The sequence below is a fragment of the Meriones unguiculatus genome, chromosome X (assembly GCF_030254825.1).
Source record: "Meriones unguiculatus strain TT.TT164.6M chromosome X, Bangor_MerUng_6.1, whole genome shotgun sequence".
In the NCBI taxonomy this organism is placed as follows: Eukaryota; Metazoa; Chordata; class Mammalia; order Rodentia; family Muridae; genus Meriones; species Meriones unguiculatus.
In genome coordinates, this window is record NC_083369.1 from 98,307,008 (window position 1) to 98,324,096 (window position 17,089).

The 17,089-nt window shown below is 39.8% G+C and overlaps 1 protein-coding gene across 1 annotated transcript in view; it reads left to right on the forward strand.

Moving 5' to 3' along the window:
• Window positions 1-17,089, forward strand: part of Adgrg4 (adhesion G protein-coupled receptor G4) — a 98,145-nt gene that overhangs the window by 18,089 nt on the left and 62,967 nt on the right. The window contains 1 exon segment of the mRNA XM_060374674.1: window positions 10,103-16,051. Coding sequence (XP_060230657.1) covers window positions 10,103-16,051 — 5,949 coding nt within the window.

The window sequence follows — 17,089 nt, forward strand, 5'->3', positions numbered from 1 at the left end:
TAGAGAAGAGGAGCAGGCTCAGTAAGAGGGTGGGATGAGGGTGCTATAAAGGGGTAAATATGATTAATGTATATCATATACATGCAAGAAAATGTTACAGTGAAACCCGTTACTTTGAACAATAAATTTTTGGTCATAATATTCAATAAACATTCTTGTCAGATAATTCCAACACCTGATTCATCTTGGTGTTACTATGAGTTGATTGTCTTTTCTCATTCAAATTGACTTAGTGTCTTGGATGTTTTGTCAGTATGAGGAGAGTCTGGGTGTTATTTAAATTCTTAATTTCAGCAGGCAGCATCTTGTTTAGGTTTAACACACTGGTCTTAATCTACCTGTGTGGTCTCTGCTTCTAAATACAGACTCGTCTTTAGAGTCTCTGTGGTGTTCCTTTGTCTTACTTGGTTTATTTGTGACTCTTTTGCTCCCATAGGTCCCTGGCGGTACTGCCTGTATGAGAAACTATAGTCCTAAAGAAGCTAAAAAACAAAGAAGACCCTAGGGATGAGGCTTAATCCTCATTCAGAAAGTCAAACAGAATAGACATCTGAAGTAGGAAAAGACAAGTAACAGTACAGGAACCTACCACAGGGGGCCTGGGAAAGACTCTACCCAGCATGGTATTGAAGCAGATACTGAGACTCATAGCTAAGCTTTGGGCAGAGTGCAAAGGATCTTATGAAAGAAGAGGGAGATATAAAGACCTGCAGGGAAAAAGAACTCCACAGGAGACCAACAAAACCCCAAAACCTGGGTCCAGGGGGTCCTGCAGAGACCAATACTCCAACTAAGGACCATGCATGGAGAGACCTAGACCTTATGCTTGGATGTAGCCCATGGCAGCTCAGTTTACAAGTGTGTTACCTTGGAAGGGGAGCAGGACAGTCTCTAACATGAACTCAGTGGCCAGCTCTTTGATCATCTCCTCCTGGAGGGTGCAGCCTTGCCAGACCACAGAGGAAGACAATTCAGTCAGCCCTGATGAGACCTGATAGGCTAGGGTCAGATAAAAGGGGAGGAGGTCCTCCCTTATCAGTGAACTGGGGAAAGGGCATAGGGGAAGAAGGGGAAAGGAGGGTGGGACTAGGAGGAGACGAGGGAGGGGGCTGCAACAGGGATACAAAGTGAATAAATTGTAATAAAGGTAATAAATTAATTAATTTTAAAAAGCAAAAAGAAAGGAAACTTAAAGGTTCTTTTCAGGTGGTGTATCCAGATTATCTCATGGTGGGGTTGAGTTGTGGTGTGATTTCTTGGTGATGGCTCTTGATTTAGCTTTCTGTGGCTCTGAACAAAAAGGGCCAGGCCACCTGCTGCTACTAGGCCCTTGTTGGTTGTCTGTTTTCTCTTTATGGGGAGAAAAATCTCATGGCTACAGATACAAAGAGGCTGCCTAGAGCAGACCACTTGCTGCTATTGCCTCTATCATTCCTTTTTTTTTAATTACTATTTATACATATGTATAGGTACAGACACTCTTGGGGCAATGGGAAAAAAGTCTTCCTAGACCAGGTGCTATGAAACAGGTGAAGCAAGCGGAGTCAGTCTTGGTAGGTGTAGAGAGCTGTTTATTTGGCTGCCTATTGGTAGCAGAACTCCCAGTCCTTTGCTGATGGTGTCAAGGTTGAAGAATGTTGTGAGAAAGCCTCCTTATTGATCCAGAAGGTGATTAAGCCTACTTGGATTGCATTCTATTCAAAACAAAACAAAACAAAACAAAAAACTATTGGAACCATGTGACTGCATTATCTATTTAAAATATTATAAAAAGGAGTTTTTAACAACAACAAAAAACCAAACAAAACAAAGAGCAAAACCCAAGCAAGCAAGCAAACAAAAAACCCAACTTGTTTGCCTAGATGGAGAAGCGATAGGTGCTGTCCCAGCTTGCTTTCTTGAATCTTCATCCAGGTTCTTCCTAATTCTTGTCACAGATTTTTTTTCCCTTACCTATGGTTCTCAACCTTTCTAATGCAGTAATGCTTTAATACAGTTCTTCATGTTGTGGTGACCCCTGCCCATAACATTATTTTCATTGCTATTTCATAACTGTAATTTTGCTGCTGTTACAAATAATAATGAAAAAAAACTGATATGTGACCACTGTGAAAAGGCTGTTTGATCCCCAAAGGACTTGTGACCTGCAGGTTGAGAACGATTGTTTTACACCGTTTCCAGGGCTTAGAGGTGAGGTGCAGGGGAGAATGGGTCTGTGCTATCTTGTTCAGTTGAGAAACATGTCTTTCCTTTTAACATCAGTTCTCAGGCAGTAGATGCTTGTGTGTGTGAGTGTGTGTGTGTGTGTGTGTGATTGTGTGTGCATGTGTGTGTGTATAGATAGATGGCATGCACCAAAATAACAGAGCTGACATGGTTTGCTTTGTAGCTGTCTCAATCACTTGCAAAATTTTATTTCTGAGGATAGTCATTATATTGAATGGGGATAAGTATACCATTTAGAGACCTTAAAAAAATCTTTACCACATGGAGAAAAGAGACAAAAAAAATGAAACTGAAGTACAGTGAATTTAACTTCTCCAAAATGATGGCTATATAGAAAGACCGTGTGGCTTAATTTAATGAAACCCAAAGTACATATGGATTAAGAACACCGATGAAACTATAGAAGCAGTTTATGTTCATAATCCGCTTGTATTGCACACTGATGACCCTGAACGCATTTGTTATCTCATTGTTACAGATTGCTAGACTTAGCATTTGAAAACACCAGAGGTTGCCTAGGAAATAATGCTTCTTATATTGCTCTATTTTTAACCATGGAAACTTAGGTTTGCATATTTCAGAAAAATATCCCATTGTATCTTTTGGATGCAAAATTCCTTCCTCCCAGAATGAATGCTATATTAACTCTCCATTCATAACAGATTCCTGTTTTAAAGAGCTATTGATATTTGATTGGTTTCTATCTGAGATATGAACAAGTTTAAGATAGATATTGTTCCAGAGAATGGCTATAATTTGAGATCCCCGTTGGTTTTCAATTCCTGGACTAGCAAGTTCACCGTAATGTTTCAGTTTAGCAGTATGATGCCCTCCTTTGAAATGTGTATATTGAATGCTATTTGGATGATTGCTATATTTTGGGCTGTTCAGCATTTGTAGAACTTAGCTTCTTAGTATCAAAGTTCGTTTCTACTTGGTTGTCTTGAGTACAGTCTGTATTTCTCTCTTTTGGGTTTGAAGTATTTGGGGGGCATGCATTTAGGGGTGCAAGTTCTTCCTTCCTCTTTCTATCCCCCCTCTGCTCTTTTTTCTTCTTCCAGCCTCTCTTCATCTGTTATTACATATGTATAGTTGTATGTAATTTTTGAATCTATAAAGAATTCTAGGACTCACAAGTGGAAGAAAATAATGTGTATTTGTCTTTCATATTTCACATAATACGATGATCTCTGGTTGCATCCATTTATCAGCAAAGGACATGGATTCTTCTTTATGGCTGAATAGAACTCCATTATGTATATATAAGATTTTTTTCTTCATTCATTATCAGTTGGCAGTCACCTAGGCTGATTCTATAACTTTGCTATTGTGAATACTGCTATGGTAAACATGGATGTGCAGATATGTCTGGGGTGTGCTGACTCAGACTCTTTCAGTTATATACCTAGCCCTGGCATAAAAAGGTAATATGGTAGCTACATATTGAGTCTTTTTGAGACACTTCCATTCCTCTATACTGATTTTCAAAATGCCTGGACCAGTTTGTATATTTACAAGGAATGTGTAAGTGTTCCCTTTCCTTCACAGCCTTGTCAACATTAGTTGACACTTTTTTTTTCTTGATGATTGAAATTGTGCTGGGGTGAAATACAATCTTTATGGTTTCTGGGTTTTTTTTCCCCTAAAGATACTGAGCAGATTTTCATGTGCTTATTGGCTGCTAGAGGGAAGCATAGTGAAAACACTAAAAGGTAATAGGAAGAACTTTCTGAAAAGGACTCCAATAGTTCAGGAAATATTAGGAATTGGCAGATTAGGTATTTTGAAATTAAAAGGCTTTTCAAAGAAAACAAACAAGAATGAGATAACTCCAAAATAAGAGAAAAATTTCAGTATCCACCAGACAAGTTAATATTTAGAGTATACTAAGAACTTAAAAAAAAAAAAACAAAAAAACAACCCTAAACACTAAAGGCCCAAACAATTCAATTAACAAATGGGCTAAAGGTCTGTGATTTTCAACAAATAAAGATTTAAATTATTACTAATAATTTTGTAAAGAAAAAATATAGATAGAAAAAAGCCTTTGCATCTGAAAGATTCAATGGGAAGTTTTCTGAAACATACAAACCTGGGTTTGTATATTTGTATAAACTTTGGGTTAACCTGGATCAATAGAAGATGCACAGTTTCCTAAGCCATCTCTAGTATTTAAAAGCCACATGCTTGGCAATTGCATTCCAACTCATTTGTTTTAACTATCTAAATCTTTGTTTCATTTTTGTTTTTAGAGGCAGGGTTTCTCTATGTAGCCATGGCTGTTTTGGAACCCACTCTGTAGACCAGGCTAGCCTTGAAGTCACAGAGATTTGACTGCTCCTGTCTCTGGATTAAAGGCATGCCACCACACATAGCTTTCTTTTTCTAGATCTTCTTTTCCTAAATCATAGTTTTCTTTTTGATATGCCTACTGGAAAGAGTAAAAATAGTTCTATATCTGTGGCTCAGCTCTTTCAGATAAAATTATTTCTGAGTCTTACTTCCCGTTTTGAAATATCAAAAATGTTTCCCATTAGATGTTACAGGTTACTTTAACAGTGCTTTCAATGCTCCATGTAGGTAGGTAACAGGCTTTTTTTTAATGATATTTAAGGTTTTTCCTACCCAAATAAAAACAAAACAATAACAACAAAACAAAACAAAAAACCTAATGGGAATTGTAACTCTTTCTCTTAGCGGTTAGCGTATTCAGAGAGTGACTCAAGCTCTGAGTTACCACACCCCCCGCATGTGTTAGAAGTGGGTCCTTCTTCAGAGAGAGTTGCAAATCCGATTGGCTGAGATGAAATCATTGTAAACCTAGAAACCAAAATCTTCCTAAAAAATAATTTATTTATCCTGATTGCAGCTCCCTTCTTCTCCTTCCAGTTCCATCCCCTTGCACACCCCTCCCCTACTCTCCCCTCTCCTCCTTAGGGAAGGGGTTGTTCCTCCATGGGTACCACTCTGCCCAGGTGCATTAAATTGCAGCAGGACTAAACACATCCTCTCCCACTGAGGCCAGACAAGGCAGCCCAGCTAGGGGAAATGGATCCAAAGGCAGGCAGCAGAGGCAGAGACAGCCCCTTCTCCCATTGTTAAGGGACCCATATGTTGACCAAGCAGCATATTTGCTACATATGTGTAGGGGGGTCTAGGTCCAGCCCATGCATGTTGTTTTGATTGGTGGTTCAGTCTCTGTGAACCCCCAAGGGCCCAGAATAGTTGACTCTGTAGGTATTCTTATAGAGTTCTTTGCCCCTCCAGCTCCATCAATCCTTCCTCCCACTCTTCCACAAGATACCTTGAGTTCAGCCAATTGTCTATGGGTCTCTGCATCTGTTTCCATCAGTTTCTGGATGAAGCCTCCCAGAAGAGTGATGCTAGGCTTCTGTCTACAAGCATAGCAGCATAACATTAATGTTGTCATGGACTGGTTCTCTTCCATGGGATGGGTCTCAAGTAGGACCAGTCTTTGGTTGGCAACTCCCTCAGTCTTTGCTCCATTTTTGTCCCTACACATCTTGTAGGCAAGACAAATTTTGGGTCCAAGGTTTTGTGGGTGGGTTGGTGTCCTTTTCCCTCCACTGGAGTCCTGCCTGGCTACAGGAGGTGGCCACTTTGAGCTCCATGTCCCCAGCTGCTAGGAGTCTTAGCTAGGATGGCGCCACCTTAAATTTCCTGAGACCTCCTCTATCCCAGGGCTCTGGCAAATCCCAGAGATGACACCCACCTCCAATTTCAGTTCTCTCCCTTGGGTCCTTTCTGTAACTTGGCATCTTTTGGTCTATTGGTCATAGCATGGTTATCCTGTATTTTATTGCTAATATTCACTTCTGAGTACACACTATGTATTCATGCAGTTTTGGTTACCTCACTCAGGATGATTTTTTTTCTAGTTCCATTCATTTTCCTACGAATTTCAAAATGTCCTTGTTTTTAACAGTGTTATTCTATTGTGTAAATGTGCCACATTTCTTCATCCATTCTTCAGTCAATTAACTGGTTTTTACAGCTGTTTGAAGACTTCCGATTCTTACTAGTTTTACTTTCACATGACAACAAAATCTTAAAGTACCCTATACACACTTGGGATTTTCTGTATATGCAAGCGGAATTAACTATCAAGGCTGTGACATAAGCTAGTAGTTGTCTACTACCATAATTATTTCTACTTTATAGATAATATGCTTCTGAGGAAGATTGATTCCAAATGCCAGTTTCTCTAAGATAAATACGCATGATTTTATTTTGAGAGATTTGAATTGAAAGATTGTGACTCACTTGTGAATTTTACCGAGTGTCATTTTCATGTGGATGTTCTGTCCTCACCTCAAGTTCTACATATGCGGGTCTAACAGCATATTTCCTTATTTCTGTGAACATTATCAGTCCTCTGTGATTTTCCCTGAAGCAAAGTGTGTAACCTTTGTGGGTTCTCTGTCTTCTTTGTGTCTTTTTGTTACCACACCATGCCAGCAGTTTCTCTATAGTAGCTGTAGGCACAGAGATCTTCCCAGTATTTTGACCTCATCCTTTCTATTTCTTTAGTAATCCACAAATTCTGTACCGGTCTAGGCACTCACTAGAAACTTAGTTTACAATGGTGAGCAGGGAAAGATGATGTTTTTGTCCATATGTCTTCCTGAGGAAGGCAGACATGTAGGAACACACTGTGTAAAACTGCAGCTGTAATAAATGCTATAAGAAAGAGGTAAGTGGCATCCCAATAGTTCTTGTAGATTAGCTTGAGCTTGTCATTGGCATTTGGGAAGGGAGGCTTCTTTGAAGACTTGATATCTGAAGGCTGAGTAGATGTTACTGACATGAAGAAATGTGGGGAAAAACTGTAAATAGTGGCAGAAGCACTTGTAAATCTCTTAAGGTGGAATTAAACTCTCGATTGGGGGAATCGAGAGTTGAGGGCAGAAACTCAGAAGAAAGGGTAGGGTAGAGCCCACAGTTACACTAGTTAAGTAGGTAGGAAATCAAATATGCTCTCTTAAGCAATATATTCTTCATTCTGTGAGTAATGGAAAACATCAAAGGTACGTGTGTGTGTGTGTGTGTGTGTGTGACAGAACAAGATTTACATTTCCAAATGTTCTTTCTTTTTGCATCTGAGACAGAATGGAAGGCACTCAAGAGTAGTGGCAGAGACTTCCCAGTTAACTGAAGAATACTGACAGTGGGAGAACACCCAGTGAAGAACACTCCAGTTGGTTTCCCAATACCAAATGCTCAGCCCAACACACACACACACACACACACACACACACACACACGTAAGATTATACAGACTGAGCAGGTTATATTTAGGAATGTATATACATAGACATATATATGCACATAAAAACAATTAATGAGAAAAGAGGCCATGAATTTTAAAGTGATCAAGGGTATATGGGAAGGTTGGGAGAGAATATAGGGAAGGGATAAACAATGTAATTATATTATCATTTCAAAAATAAGAGAAAAACAAACAAAAAAGATTATGATGCTGTTGAAAGGTAATAGAGATCAAAAGAAATTAATGAATATTAATGTAATAGAAATAAATAGGACTTATAGTCCAGGAGATATTTAGTAGGTATAATACCTAGGACAAGCTGATACATTAGTTATGGCAAGGGAGGGAGAGAATGGAAGAGGTACCTGGAGAAGTTTTAGGCTGGCATAACTGAATGGACTATTCAGTGAAGAAATACTAGAAGACCCAATATAGAAAGAAGATAACATGTTTAACTTAAAGTATGTTCAGTCTGAGGTATTAATGAAGTAGCCAAAAGATGGTGACACGTGAATGATTGGTTCTTAAAAATGTGGAGTTTAGAATAGAAATCTAGCCTAGAGAGATGAGATTCATTGGTGTAAATTGATAGTGTAGGTGGGTAAAAACCATAGAATAAAAGGAGAAGAAGGGTTAGAACAAAGCTTGGTCCAGGCAAGGAGCTAGAGGAATGGGGACATCTGGCATAAATAACTTTAAAGAATGTTAGATGTGATGGGGAGGGAGAGATGGGGCAGAGGTATATGGCATTTTCATTTTTACTGAAAGAGAGGAAATAAGTTTTAAACAAGGAGGGAAAGGCTCATTAGGGAAAAGAAAGGCAAAGTTTGAGAAATTGCAGATGACAGGATCTAAATTAGAGTTGAACTTCTGTCTGATGATCTCAATTACTTTTTCCTTTGAAGCAGGAGGCATGATTATCCGATAAACATGTGGAGGTGGTGCTTGACAATGGGGCATGTTTGAAAGGGTTATTGTAGAATAGGAGCATGAGCTGAACAGCAAGAATTAGTAAGAGGCTCTGTGGAAGGCTCATTTAAGGTTGGTGATCATGAGTTTTTAGAAGGAGAAATGTATCCTCTTGTGACTGGGTCCATCCATGATTGATTGCACAAACAGATGGGGAACCTGGAATTTCCAGATGAACTTATATTTCCCACAAAATGTGGTTTGGTGGATTAAACAAGATGGCATGCGGCACAGAACTTGGCTTGGAATAAGTGTTCTATACATGAAAATATGTTACTTTCCCTTTAGATCCCAGTCTCATCTGTATACTCTACCACCAATGTCTTCAGTACATAATGTCTCTCACTCCTAGGTAGACTGACTTTTTCCTCTATCCATCCATATTCAGTGCCATGTGTCTTTGTCTTCTCCACTCAAACCCCATGATTGCTCAAAGGTAGCCATCTTCTAAGAAGACACCTCTTTATTATCTTTGAGCCAGTTTTGCTCTTTTGCTGCACTGATTTTCTATTATGCATCAAAGGTATTTAGAATCTGACTATATCCCATTGTTGTCTTTATTAGAAATCCTGTATTTTTTCTTTTCCTTAAAGTATTATCTTTTTTTAAGAAAACAGTTCAAGCCTGGTGTGGTAGCACATACCTGTGCTTTTCAATGTTCAGCAAGATATGGTGGGAAGATCCTGAGTTGGGCTAGCCTATGTGACATAGTGAATTTTAGGTCTGAATTAAATGCTGAGACCATGTCTCAAAAAATAGAGCAAAATATTTCAATATGTAACTTTCCCAATAAGAGTATGAATTCTTTCAAGGAAGAAAACATGCTAGAAAACTTTCTATTTCTCATGGTATTCACCATGCTTGTGACATTTAATTGATTTGAAAGGAGTATAAGCTCTGCTGTTATAGTCTTCAAAGCAGGATTGTATTGTCATATGGAAAGAAAGACACTATGATAGGGTGCTAGAATTATTAACATTTGTTATTTATTTTATCCCAGCCTTTGACATTTTTATAGTGTTTATAATACAGATTTACAATATCTACAGGGATGTATTATCAATGCATATATACTCATATGGGTATACATAAATGGTCAAAGGGTCAAGACTTTTGGATCCTGAGGTTCCCGATAAGACCATTTTCAAACTTCAGTGTTCAAATGAGTGATAGAAATTTGACCAAGGGCAACCGCACTTGTGTGAATCTAAAGCCCACATTTTGGGGGAGATTTTTAACTTCACAACAGAGTTTCAGTAACGGATGTGAAACTAATCAAGCTATTGATTTATTCTTCCATGAGTTTTGATAGGTCCCTTTCCAAAAGTGAATCACCTCAATCAGTGTACAGTTTTGTAAAAGTGCCCATATCTTTTATGCAGATACTATATAATAGATGCTTTCTTACAAGTTATTTACCCAGGGTATTATGAAAATCAGCTAGAGATTTACAAAGTAGAAAATCATCTCAAGAAAAATTAAGTAATCAAACAACATGATTATATCTGATACTCATGTCTCTTTAAAATGAAAAGAAATTATAGAACTCTTTCTTAAAAAATTGTCCCTAATTTCTAAGGCTGAATCTCAAGTAACACATGCTTTCTGATTTTTCAGTTGTTTCTGAAAATATGAAAATTCAAGAAATGAGTACAACTGTTTCACAGCACATCGACCTAACAGCTCCTTCCCAAATTACTGGGCTAAATCCACAGAAGACTGTACATGCATCCACAGTGTTTCCAGAAAGCAAGCCTGCTTTTACAGTGAATCATGCAGCCATCACATATTCTCATACATTATCCTCACCTCTAGCAACAGTGAGTGCATCAAAAGAGTTAAGCACATCTACAGCCCAGACAGCTCCATTTTCAGCAGGTATCTTGTATGTGTCGACAACCATTCCTTTGCCTATCCAGTGTACATTCATTCATACTTCCACTGGCTCCACAAATATAACAGAACACCCATATCTAGGAAAAACAAAGACAACAAAAATGGTGGAAGCCGTGACTACGGAGGCCTTTCATCCAACTATAGCTACTTATTTATTTGACACATCTGTAATCACCAAGAATTATACTGTATCTGAAACTCTAGCAACTCAATCCGAGTCACCTATTGGGAAAACAACTTTATTCTCGATGAACCAGTCAACAATCATGTCTACAACATCTTGCCCCAAACACAAATCCACAGATGTGGCTATACCCCTTACCTCTAAATCTGGACAAGAATTTCTTATATCTTCAGCTGCCAGAACTTTGTCTTGGTCCACATTAGAAGAGACTTCAGCTATTGCTACTGATGTTGGGATTGCATCAGCCTTCCCACCAGAGTCTTTGCTCACCTCCGCAGTTGCTCCTTTGAATTCTGTATTTACTGGAAATCGGGTGGCATCTACCTTGCCAGGAACTGAGGTGGAAACACCTTTCACGGCCCATTCAGGGTTGCCTATGGAGACCATACCTTCCCTAAGAACACTGAAAACAGAGTCAGTGCCTACAAATTTCCATGATGTCTTTTCACCCGGTGTGGTGCATACTATATCTTCTCCCATGCTTAAAGAGACCTCTTCCACAGTCTTTTCTTCCATTACATCCTCTCCAATCACTGGAACCCAGGATGAACATATAGTTATTGATACTAAGAGTACACATCCAGCCTCACCTCCCAGAACCAAACTTGTTCCTACATTGGCTGAAGTCTCTCTTTTCTCCACCATGGAAGGGCTAGCATACACCCAGAATGCACCTACAACGGATGAGCCCATGCTTACTTTACTATTTACTAAATCACCTTCAATGTACAATACATCTGAATCAGGTCTCACACCTGTAACAAATAAAACAGACTGTCGGTTCACCAATGAGACAACTTTGATTTCTAAATCAGGTCAGACCTCATTGACCTCTATGAATACAACCACCATACCTACATTCATACCTAATAAAAATCTCACATTATTATTCCAAGGTAGTACTACTGATACAGATCATTCATCTATGACCGCTAATATCACCCCACTTGAAGCACCCACAGAGAACAAGGCTACCACCAGCTCTGATGCTACTACCGCCAGGTATACAATAGCTGTATCCAAACCAACATCCCAGGGGCTTAGTAACTTCTCCAGTGTGTCTGAAATCACCTTTATACCAAGTCAGCTTGAATCTCAACTCAGCACCTTAGTGGTGAAAAGCAGCTCTACACCCACAGTAGCTGCAAACAAACTTCCCTCAACACCAAGGGAGACAGTTGTTCCTTCGGTGGATATGTCTACCCTTCCTGACATTACACCACATTTTTCTACTGAAAAGAGCATTTCTGAAGCAACACAAATAGAAACAAATTATGTGAGCACAGTTGATGATACTATGGCCCCTCTACCAATGTCTGCAACGACACAGAAAGTCTTTACCACTGTGACAAACAAACCCACTTCCTGTCATCCTAAGGTAAAGTCATCCATAGCAGCAGTAGCTAAGGCTTCTCCATTTTCAGCAGTGTTGGAAACAACAGATGAATCAGCACAAATGGTGACAGCTTCTGTCACTGTTTCCCCTTTTCCAGATACAGAAGAATTGACTAATGCATTGAATAATGAAACTGCAACTGCTGAAATGGGAGTCAGTTGGCTTTCAACAAAAATGATGAAAAGCACACCTAGGAGTTCATACAATGGAACTACAGAAACCTCTAACAGGTCTCACACCTATGTAGTATATTGGACTTCAGAGACAGCTGAGGGGAATGGGGCTTCTCCACCCACTTCTGTGAGCACCCAGACATTCCCTGAACTTCTGACTTCTTCAATAACAAGGATGATGGGAACCACTTTCTCCACTGCTCCTCCACAGAAGACAGCTGTGTCTTCGTCGCTTGGTATCTCGCCTCAACAGACTGCAGCTCCTCACTCCTCAGCAACTCCTCAACTTATTACAAACATGCTCTCACTGCCAGTTAACAGCTTTGCTCTCACCTCTCCTGCCACCACTATGGTGGGTTTTGATGAGTCTAAGGTTACCTTGTCCCAGCCATCTACATTGGCCAGGGATTTCACTACATCTATGCTCTCGGTTGGCTTAACTGTACCAACAGTGACAAAGACCATAGAATTGGTGCTGCCAAGGAGTCCAAAAACTTCCACAAGCAGTGATATCATGTCTACCCACATAGACCCACTCCATGCCACTTCAGAAGTCACAGAGATCTCTTCCACAGCAGCATTCATGGCAGTTTCTTCTCTGAGAGAGACTTTGGTAACCTCGCTGAGACCTCCCACTCTTGTGATAACTAAAGCTATAACCACCCTTCCTTCCATCTCAGCTGATTTAGTAAATCCATCCATATACACTCTTGTCTGCTCAAGGCCTCCTGCTAATAACATTACCATTGTGTCCTCTACTTGCATTAGCTCAACTGCATCTACATCAGTAGCAACAACACCTGCATCTCATGTTGAGGCTTCAACTCATGGTTTTAGCTTTCCTTACACTTTTAGTAGTGCTGGAGATGTCAGTATGGCTTCTGGACCCACAGAGACCTCTGCTGGTGGTGAGAGCATGTCGCCCCACACCGCTGCCAATAGGTTTACTACCTTAGTCGACAGTGAATCTACCACAAATTTCATAAACACACCAGTCTCCACCCAACTGGTGGTTGCCACCTCTGTGTTGTCTTTGGACAAAGAGCAGACCAACATCTCCATGAAGAAAACCCCCAGGACTACAAGGGTGGCAGAAATTTTCCCATCCAAGAATTCCTTTATTTCAAACTCCCAGAGCACTTTCCCTTGGAAAATGACAGGCTCAGAATTTTCTGAGATCACAGAAGTCTCTAGCCACCAAACACATTTGCCTTCAGAGATTCTACCTGGTTATCCATCTTCTGGAAATGTAGGCACATCTTCTACTTCTGGGAGCAGACAGACCACACAAACATTGACCTCAAGTGCCAAAATATGTGTTCATGCTTCAGAAGGGTCAACTACTCTTGAGAAAACTGCACTCCCTTCACACGTTCCGACAATAACCAAGTCTTTGTCTCCTGATAAAGAAAGGACAAGAGCCCCTTCAGAATATCCTCCCAAGACTGTGGAAAAGATAGTGAGTTCTTCTCCTGTGACTCACCCAGCTACAGGTCACCAGGCTACTCTATTTGCAGATGCTTCCAGGACAACTAGAATATCACATCCTGTGCTCATCAACACAAGTCTTTCACACCTGCTTTCACTTAAGACACAACCTGCAGCGACATGGATTGCTTCTTCCACTTCTGGAAGCACACAGACTTTCCTCAAGTCCTTCTCTCCCTTCACAACTGGACTACTCAACACCAATTTTACTATGATCACTCCCGATGGGAGCACTACAGTCTTTTCAGTTCCAAATGAATTTACAAACTTTCCTGAGGAGACCTCTATGGAAATGTCCACTTCTATTGACCAAATGGCTTCATTGCCACTCAGTGTCACTGCCTTTACCTCCAAAAGAGTTTCTAACACTCCCACAATGCTAATGACTAAATCTTCTAGAACAACACACTCTGGTGATTTGAAATGTGTCTCCATAGGTACTTCTGGGCTTACGTCTGAGAAGTCCTCAATGCCAACTAATAACTCTGATTTCTTAACTACAGTGCTTTCTTTTGAAACTTCCATAAGACTTGGCACATTCTTTACTTCACTGTCTTCATCTCCTCCCAAGACTACTAAAACCACCCAAGCATCAACATTGGATATGACACCAGTGTATTCTGGGCCTACTTCAAAAAGCACAGTAGCTTCATCTACTTTCACTAATTCAGAAGTGGCAGAGGTACCATTCAATAACACAACTACACCTCTTTCCTCTCCAGTAGAACTAGATTTTTCATCTATGAAAACTATTCCAACCATTAGTGTGGCTCGGACAGTGACTTCAGTTATAGACATCACTCCCTCCTCTCAGCTCAGTTCTAAGAATACTGAAGATATTACCTCCATTCCAAAAACCAGGTTTTCATCATTACTTTCAACAACCCAACAATCACCACAAAAAAATGAGGCTACCACTCTGGACATATTACCTGGGATCACCAACAGTTTCCTATCTACTGAGAACAGTGGTGGAGTGACAGAGCTCATTAATGCCCATTCCAGAATAACTGTACCTGCAAGTGGGCTTTCATCTACTCCTTCAGATAGTTTTTATACTTCCTTGAATATTCAGGTTTTCCCATCTTTGACTAACTTTAGAGGCACCCTTAGACCTACAGAAAGTGTAAAGCCCACAGTAACACAACCTTCCCTTGATACAGGAAAGACAACTTCCTTGTCAGAGAATATGATCTCAAGCGAAGTAACAAAGAGCAGCACATGCTTGAATACTCCTGTTTTATACCCTTCATGGACCCAAGCCAGTACAACTACATCTTCTTTGACATCATTTTTTTACTCACCTCATAGTACTGAAGCCAAGTTTCCTCTTACATCTCAAAAGGATGAATTTCCAGCATGGGGTACAAGAATTACAAGTAGTATCACCAAGTCTCCACTTACAACTTCCAGAAACACACCCAGAGTTGAATACTCTCAGTTTCCATTTTTCACAACTACTGCAATGACACCCATCAGAATGGAAGCAGACCCTCTTCACTTTACTCCCTGGACTTTCTCAACATCCACAACATCTCAGATTGGTTTGGTCTCTAGAGATATTACAGCAATGCCATCAATTTTCACATCAGAAAGCCTTCCTACTTTTGGGATTTCTGGGAGTACTTCATTATCAACATCTTCCACATTTCTCTCAACCACTTTGGCTGCCATTAAGCATACATTTGAGAAAACATCCATGCTGGTAACCCCTGAAACCACACTCTCACCAAATTCTTCTGTAATTTCCAAGGCTACTTTATGGACTTGGAGCTTACCTAGTCTCCCTTCAGACTCTCTGACATCTGTATCTAACCCTCCTCAGTTTTTAACTTCACCTGCAGGAGAGATGTCGGAATCCACTTTTCCATCTTCTGACATGATAGCAACATACCCTAACTTTACAATAGGACTTCGTTCTGATAGAAGTGTCACACCCAAACAAGCTATTCCTGTAGCTATACTGGGTGTCATCACTCTTGACTCTTTGACTTCTCTCCCCATATCTACAAAACCCAAAGATGACAGTCTATACACATCTACATTCCTTGAATCATCCCCCAGAACTCCTGTGGCCAACAACTTCACAACTGTGCCTGAATCCATGTCCTTTAGTAGAATAAGTACATTGTCTTCTATAACCAGTTATGACCTATCAAACCCTATGGAAACATCTGTATGGAGTAAAGTACAAGATACATCACAATCCCACACTTTAATTTCTCCAGAATCCACACTGGACACTGTTATGCATATAACCACTACTACAGGTGCTTCATTTCCACTGATGTCTACTGAAATGACACACCCTTCTACAGCAACCGAGTCTTCACTAATCTCTTCATCTTTTGAGACAACTTGGATGAACTCCACATTTTCCTTCTTATTTACACAAGCATCTACTTCACCAATTACCACAGTGTCTACAGGTATTTTATTTATATACGCTTAACAGAGTGCGTGTTCTGTGTTCTGTGTTCTCCAAGTTCTCTGAAGGCAGAAAAGAGGAAAACCCGTGTATGTATTTCTTATTGCCTTAAAATCCTTGGCGCACAAGTACCTTCTCTAAGCACATAACTATCTAACTATATGTCTTGTCTTTGTTGAAATGTATTACAATTGGTTCTTTTTACTCAGTATGGCATCTTAAAACTTCCCTTTCAGTTGGTTTGTTCTTGATTTTCTCACTGTGACCCTTCCCATGTGAACACAGACTAGGAAACTCATCTTTACCATGTAAAAGGATCATACTGGGGGTGGGATAGGTGGAGAGATGGATTAAATAAGAGAACTGTCTGCTTTTCCAGAGGACCCTGGTTCAATTCCCAGCACTCACATGGAAGCTCAAAAGCCCCTGCCACTACATTTCCAGGTTATTTTACAGTTCCAGGAGATTTGACCCACTCTTCTGGCCTGCACAGATATGCATGTAGGCTAAATACATACATAAATAAGTAAACAAACAAATAAACAGATAAATAAAGGGTTATATACCCTTATGTCTGATTATTTTAATCACACAATAGAAAACACACACACACATACAGACACGCACACACACCCCAACCACACATACATAATGTACCTTGCCTTTTGAATTACTCCTGTGCAGGTCTGAGCCCTCTCTAATGCCTACATATAGCTGGATAGAATTGCTTATCCATAGTTAAGGAGTATTTGGCTTCCATATTCTTCAAATGTTGGACAGTACTACAACCTTATAAATATATTTTCTTAATTTGTTTCATTTTTGTTTTTTTTTTTTTTTTTTTTTTTACGTGTGTTCACCACATTCATGCCTGGTGTCCAAAGAGGCCAGAAAAAGGTGTCAGATATCTTGGAAATGGAACTACAGGTATTTGTGAGCCATCATACAGGTGCTGGGAACTGAACTGAACTTAGTTTCTCTATAAAACCATCTACCCACTATCTATCTATCTATCTATCTATCTATCTATCTATCTATC